Source organism: Ciconia boyciana, chromosome 3, assembly GCF_034638445.1.
Source record: "Ciconia boyciana chromosome 3, ASM3463844v1, whole genome shotgun sequence".
Lineage (NCBI taxonomy): Eukaryota > Metazoa > Chordata > Aves > Ciconiiformes > Ciconiidae > Ciconia > Ciconia boyciana.
The window spans coordinates 35,113,162-35,120,676 of record NC_132936.1 but is presented as its reverse complement, the minus strand read 5'-3'; the positions used below and the strand labels follow the sequence as shown (position 1 = coordinate 35,120,676).

At 41.5% G+C, this 7,515-nt stretch overlaps 1 protein-coding gene across 2 annotated transcripts in view; it reads right to left on the bottom strand.

Moving 5' to 3' along the window:
• Positions 1-1,899: 1,899 nt before the first annotated feature.
• Positions 1,900-7,515, bottom strand: part of KCNQ5 (potassium voltage-gated channel subfamily Q member 5) — a 305,096-nt gene continuing 299,480 nt past the window's right edge. For both annotated transcript variants that reach the window (XM_072855287.1, XM_072855286.1), the window contains exon 14: positions 1,900-7,473. In XM_072855287.1, coding sequence (XP_072711388.1) covers positions 6,532-7,473 — 942 coding nt within the window. In that variant the 3' untranslated portion in view covers positions 1,900-6,531. The remainder of the gene's footprint in view (positions 7,474-7,515) is intronic.

Here is a 7,515-nt window from a genome sequence, read left to right as displayed (position 1 = left end):
GGCAGCTCCCGTCCGACTCCGCGGCCCATGTGGTGGGCCTTGGCGCGCCTTAGGCTAGGGGCGCGCTGATTGGCCAGGGCGGGCCGCTCTCTAAGCAGTGATTGGCTGGCTCGGCGAGGCCGCGCGGGGGTGGGAGAGCCTATGGCCGGCCCTGCCACGGTCGAGGCTGAGCTCGCGGCACCGCCGCGCACCGGTGTTGGGGCCGGGGCCGCGCTCGGGCGCGCGCTGCGCGGCCGCTGAGGGCGGCGGGGTCCCGAGTCCTGCAGTCTCCTCCCTGCCTGCCCCCTTCTCCTCTGCCGGCCTCGGGGCAGCCCTGGGTGGGCTCCACTCAGGAGCAGGCGGTGTTTTGGGACGGGAGGGGCAAGAACTCGGTCCTGAACGTGTGGGAAGCTCCCGAAGGCTGTGGGGTGGGGAGGGGAAAGGCAGGCAGCCTCAAGGGGTGGCTGGGGAGTGAGGGTGGCAGTGAGTAATTTTGCTAGGTGTCTAGGTTTGTGTCATGCTGATACATTGTGGTCTGAATTTTTTAGGGAAGTCTTAATATTTAATCTCAAATTAAGCTTTAATGATGCTTTAATGAAGATTTTAGTATGACTGAATGTACTAAAGCTGATACAGTATTTGAAACAGAATTGCAGAGTGGTTGAGGTTGGAAGGGACCTTTGGAGGTCATCTGGTCCAACCTCCTCAACCTCTGCTCAAGCAGGGTCACCAAGAGCCAGTTGCCCAGGACCATGTCCAGGCGCCTTCTGAATATCTCCAAGGATGGAGACTCCACAACTTCCCTGGGCAACCTGTGCCAGTGCTCAGTCACCCTCACATTTAAAAAGTAGAAAAAAAACCCTGAGAAAAACTCTCCCCGCCCACCCTTTCAGTTACATTGAAAATCTGCTAAATGATTGAGGGTTTACATTTCCCTTTTAGGCACAGTCTTGTATTTCTCTTGTACAGAGCTGAATGGTGAATATTTATATATATGTCTTTTTAGATGCAGATTACTGCCTGTGCCTGGCTATTGTGATCAGCAGGGTAACTCAACAGGAAAAACGTCATACTGCTGTCTTCTGATCCTTCCCTACTATCTCTACGTACACACGAAGCAAGACCACCCGGTTTTACAAAAGAAGAGTGTGCGTACATGTTTGCCTTTTTTCCTTGTCCTGTGTTTTTTCTTAGGCAGAGCTTGGCCTTGTTCATGTAGCCTGTGGGTACAAATGGCTGCTTGGAAAATCTGCCTTTCTGGAGACTGCATCTTTAAATTTCAATATCTAAGATGATGTATGTCGGAGAGGTAGTGGGTGGCCTATACATGGAAGTATCTTGCTCTGATTTTGAAGCCTCCACGGAGGCAGTGGCTTCACCACAAGAACAGGCTCTCTATATTTAATACTTTACACTCAAATACTAAAGCTTATCTTCAGCAGGACTGCAGGAAGAACTAAGTGGGGAAAGAAGGCTGTAGGTTTGGTGCAGTAGCATTCTAGAGCAACTTTCATGATTCAGCGCAGAAGCAAGGGCTTCACCTAGGACTCAAGTTAAACCGAGGTAGCGGATGGGCCTTCCCTAAGGAATCCTGCTCCCCTCACAGGCCCCTGATTGCCGATCCTGAATCAATTCCCGTTTATCTAACAGGGAAGGTAATAATAACATCCAAACTAATTTTCATAGAGGTGCTGAAACATTTGAAGTTTAAGTAAACTCTGCTGTAAACAGTTACCAGAAATGGAACATATCGGACTAGTTTGTGCACGTTTTATTCTAGTAAACTTCCTTTGTGGTGTTTTGGTCCATTTAATAAAAAAATTACAAAACTTCAAAAGGAAAACAATGAGCAAATTTAATTTTTGTTTCCCTGCTATGTGCTTACACCATACAATCATTTATGTAAGGAAAAAAACAGTAAGCATGGTACTTTTCAAATCATTTTTATTAACAACAATATGGATTCAACTTTGTCAAGAAGTTACAATTAACATTGTAATGTACTGGCTAATGTCGTTGCAGTGTCAGTGGAAACAGCCTTCGTGCTTCCTGAGCCTGTTATGAAACTTGCTTTTTATCTTTCAAAGAAGTAAAAAATGCTTCCAATAGCAGATGATATTGGATATGCCTGGAATTGTCCTGTGTGTGGCCACAGCTGAATAAATGGCCACATTTGCATCCAGATGAATGAACAGGAAAATATTACATGCTTCCACTGACGCTGCAGGGGACAATTCTTATTTCAAAAACCAATTAACCTTTTTAGACAGTGACAGCACTTTGTGTGATGTTGTAATCCATTTGAATTAAGTCGATTAACACACTTGAAAAAAAATGTGAAGCAGAAATATCTGGGGCAAATTCTTTTCTGACCTTTATTTCATTCAAACCTAATGAATCCAAAAGGATTGCATGACATACGAGTCAGGATAAAAGTTGGCCCAGAGAGGCAAGTTCATTCCTGGTATAGGTGGGTTCAGTTCCTTTAAGGTCAGTGGAACTGAGCCTGATTATCCCAATGGAGGCTGAATTTCACCCAGTTGGGCGGTGAATTCATTGAAGTCAGTGAAGCCATCCAAGGATGAATTTAGCCTCAGGTGTTTAAACCCCTTTTTCATTCCTTTGCTGTTATATTTTCTTTTCCTGCTTACTCCTCTTTTCTGGTTATTCTTCTTTTCTCTGTGCTTTTAAAAAATGTCCCTTCTCTTCTTCCCTTCTTACATCAGTACTTTGTGCGTTATTTTTTATATAGTCAATGTGACATGGGTAAATTCAGCTAAGTAATTAGTTTCCTCAGGAAATAACTGGAATATTACCATTTTCACTTTAAACAGATGCCCAACAAAATAAGGATTTGAATCTGAGCTCCTGATTCAAGAAAAATTCTTGAATTCCATAGAATGAATGAATTCCATAGAATTTTTGCTTGAGTAAGGATTGCAGGTCCCAATCCAGAAATACTACTGTACATCAGATGTTCTACAATACATCAGCAATTCAGTATGATTTGACTTATCACAGAAGAGCAGGTGAATTACTCATCACCATACTATAATGAGAGCAGTCACTCTAAGTAGGATTATCTCAAAAACATGTGGAACAACCGTGGGCACTGTGAATAAAAGTGTATGATCTTTGCAATCTTGAACCCTAGGCTAAAACACTATATTCATATTTAAATAAAAAGTATAGATCATATAAGCCAGGAGCAAATACAAATTTTTAAACAAATAATAATCATCAAAACTATTCTTTTCAGTTCTCTCTTCAATCAGGTACAAGAAACATGCTGATCAGAAAACAGTTATTTGGATAAGGCTTAAGTTGCTCTTTCATAAGCTCAAATTCTCTCTTCAACAATCCTCAAGTAGACTTTAAATCAGAAAAAAAATTGTCCTTTGTCCCCACTCATGAAGAATTCTTATTAGCTGTCATGAGCTGGACTTTAATAAGCAGCTCAGGACAAGACTGGAAAAGCCAGACAGCTCCTTCTTTTGTGAAACCAATGAAAGACTGTCAGTCATGACACTGCCTTTTAAAGAGAGAGCATAGAAACAGGAAATTCCTCCTGAGGAAATATGAGCAAAACCTATAAAAATCCAAACAAGCAATTCTTCCTCTCCAGAATTTCATATATTCACTACTCTTTCTATTTTCTATTAATATTATGTTAAAAAATTCCTATATGATAAGACTTGCAGCTACAAAAATAATAATGGTGAGCATAAAAGAAAAAAATTAGGATTTTAAACCATAATTTGAAAAGATACTATCTTCTGGATTTATTAGTACTTTGTAAAGACATTAACATTTTCATACATAATTTATAGAACTCATTCTTTTGTGCACAAAATTGTATTAAATAAATTAACTTAAAATTAGAAGGACTCAAGCATGTCATTTAAGGCAAAAATACCAAGTTTCCGTGAGATAAATTATCAGCAAAACCCAAGGCCCTCTTTCTGTATGGAACCTGTACAGGCAGGGTCGGCCAATGCTCAGTTCTCCCATTGACGCCTTCCGGGCTCAATGGGGGTGCAACCATCTGCTCATGCAGATGGAGGTGAAAGAATGGAGTCCAATTCACGATGCCTTGATTTTTCGATCTCCTCAAGGAGGGGAAGGGAGTTTCACTACTGGCACACAGTTGCCGTGTGCCCTATCTCTCGCTCCTTAACTGAACCTAAGCACAGGTTTATGCTTAGGCCAGCAGGAGGGTTCATATGAAAGGCAAGAAAGGCACCATAAACCATTAGGAAAAAGAAAGAAAAGCCTGAAAAAAGGTTGTAAGTTTTTAAATTTTGGGTAGGACTTTAAACTTACAGATCTGTCTGGATAAACGGCAGACATTCAAATAAGTCAATAGTTAAACGAACTGAGATGTGGAAAAAACCCTATTTATCCTCACAAAATTACTGTTGTAATGAGGCTTGAGTATGATCAGACTGCACATAAAAGAAAACAGGAAAGACTGAATGTGGTAAATTATATGGCAAATCAGTGGTGAGGAAATTGTGCTTCAAGGTGTCTTTCAGGATTTAACAGCTGAAGTTTGCTCCGGCGTAAGCCATGGAACACAGTGTACCATCCATGGACCCCGTATAACGACACAATATATACACTCTACGGTTTGCATGTACTTTCACATAATAAGGTTCTCATGTAACATCCAGGAATACTTCTGTAAAGGAAATACAGAAGCAGAAATTACAATGGTTTCATAGTAAACAGATCAAGTCCTTCACAATACAATCTACAGCATTTAGCCATGGTTAAGACTGGAGTGATGTTTTTGATGTACATAGTAAGTTCCCAGCAGGTCTGGGCCTTGAGAAAACACTGCCCTGAGTGAGCTGGCACTGGCACCCCCGTACATTCGGTGTTCCTGCTGCTAGAGGGAAGCTGAGCCCAAGTCAGGTTGTCTACAAGCCTGTGGTGCAGGCGGGGTATAAATCTGGGGGGAGGCAACGCACAGAAACCTCGTCCAGCTGGGAAGAGCGAAAGCCTGTTTAGGCTCCGCAAGGGTTCTTCCAGTGGCGAAGCCTTGCTGGGGATGTGCAGACAGGCACTAACACTGCTCCTGCATCTCAGCAGAAGTGAAGTGTAGGTTAGGATAAGAAAAAAAGAGGATGTATCAAGCAGGAATGCTCGGTCAAAGCAGGTAGGCTTTGAATTGAAAACTTGGGTATTAGGAGGAAGGAGTCTGAAGGTCCTTTCTTGGAAAGTTCACAAGAAATGACTGCAGTTGGGACACAGTGTTGAGCTATAAGAGCGTGACCACTTTCCCCTCTCTCCTCCTCCCCTTTTATTTAAAAAGCAAACAAAAAACCCCAAACAAAAAACCTCTTGCCTTCAGTTTTTTTTCCGTTAAGGTGGTCTTCTCTACTTCTATTGCCATTTCTGATTGCCTACATGGCTTTTTTTTTGGAAATAGCACTCAGTATCTGTGACTGACAGGCTGGAATTAAAAAGAATAAATCTTTTTGTGTCTTTACCTTCCTTCTTTTATTTTCTGGGATCATTTCCCTTCCTGCCCGTCTAAATCCATATTCTTTTTTTTCTTCATTGACTGTGTTGTCTTTCTCTCTTCCCAGTTCTATCCTCTTTAGTTTTACTCTGTATTTCAGTTCCTCATTTTCCCTCCTTTCCCAGCCTTATGAAGTGCTGTCATGGTATCAGGTTGGGACTGCAAGGAAAGTTGCCAAAATTTCCACAGAAGGAAATATTGCTTCTACAATAAAGGCAGCGCCTGCTTCCTTCTCTCACCTACTGCTGCCAAAATGTTTCAGATTCACAAGATAGCTCCTCTTCCATGAGACTGGAAGAAGGAGAGATTCCCCATAATTTTTAGTGCAGTCACCGAGGTTATCCACTTCTGAGGCCAGCCCCAATCCTTAAAATACAAACTTTTCGTAGCAAAATTATGTTCTCCTTATAAAGAACAATGTGATAGTGGCATGTCAGGTACTTTTGCCACAGCACTAAATCACCAAAAATCAGATGGATATTAATGTACTGTTTTTCAGAGTTAAAAATAACTGATTACTGATGAGCTAATATGTGTATCTTGCAACTGGCAGCCATTTCTAATCCCATATTACTGGTTTCCTTGGTACCTTGCTAGCAGCTGTAGATAATTTTTTTGTTGTAAACATAAACTATCATCTAAATCAGGACATTATATATATATATATTTAATTAGTTCAGAAGCAAAGTGCTTTAAACCTTACGATTTTTATTTCTGCCCTGTAGAAACGGCTTAGGTCTAAATGCTCAAATTTTTGCTTTTTGATACATCCTGCAGCATTAGCTTTGTAGGCAACTCGTCATTTAAACCTACTGTACTACATAAAGGCTGCTGTACTGTAGGTGTAAATTTGAATGTTAGCCATCACTTAAACATGCACTTTCATGCAACTAGGAGATATGGGCTCATTCAACTGCTTCTCAGATTCATCCTGATTTTTGTGATTTTATCTTATTAAAAAGGCTTTCAAAACAGTTCATGCTATGATATGTGTGACCCAGCCAATGAAGAAAGCCCACAAGCTGTTATTTAAGTTTGACGTGGAACAGATTGAGTGCTTCTGTACCATCCCCTGGCTTGCAAATGCTTTGAGATGATCTTGATATTCCAGTCCTTAGAGAGTCAGCAGAGAGAGTTGTTTCCACTAATGGGCGCGAGATGGCTTCAGTAGTCTCTGTTCCTGCCTCTGTCTCCAACTCTTCATCAGTTATAAATAATTTTGACTCCCTCCATTTGGAGTATACATCCTGGCTACCTCTGGAACCACTGGAGTCACTGCCAGCAATCTGTACATTCAGTTCTTCTGTTGATTGTATAAGATTTTGTACAGATAAAGATTTTCCTAAATCCATTTGCACCACAGGTTTAACTGAGAGCAAAGGTTCCCCTTCTGTATCCAGACTTTTCCTCCATGTGAGATCCTTTGTCGCACTGGGCTGTGCAACTTGTCCGTTATCCTTTGATGCAACAAGGCAAGCGGTGACATTGGAAATATTTTCCTGTGTGGTTACAGGAATAATATGAACGGGCTCAGGCCTATTGATATGCTTCATTGATGAGAAAGGTGGTATTTGTAATGTTGTTGGAGTTGCTGGCTTAGTTGCTTGGTTTATTTGGTTTGATGTATTATTAACTGTTGCAGGTCCATCGTTTGGCACTTGCGTTGCTTGACTATGCATAGCTGGACTAAAAGCATAGTAAGCCTGAGTGCTAAATTCATTTGGTGTCAGTATAAGCTGTAGGCCACGAGGCAGATTGGCACTAGCTGATCTGGATACACATCCACTAATTTGTGCAGAATTAGACAATTCTTTGCTGTCTGATGGACTCTGGTAATCAGAAGTTTGCTCACACTCAAAAGCTGGCATTTGAAAGGAAGCCAAAGTGAGCGCGGATGCAGATCCTTTTCGCAAAACTTGTTGATAAATATCTAATAGACAGTCCAGTTTTGACTCAATGGATTGTACCTACAGGAGGAGAGGAAAAGGTTAGCATTAATGCCAAATACA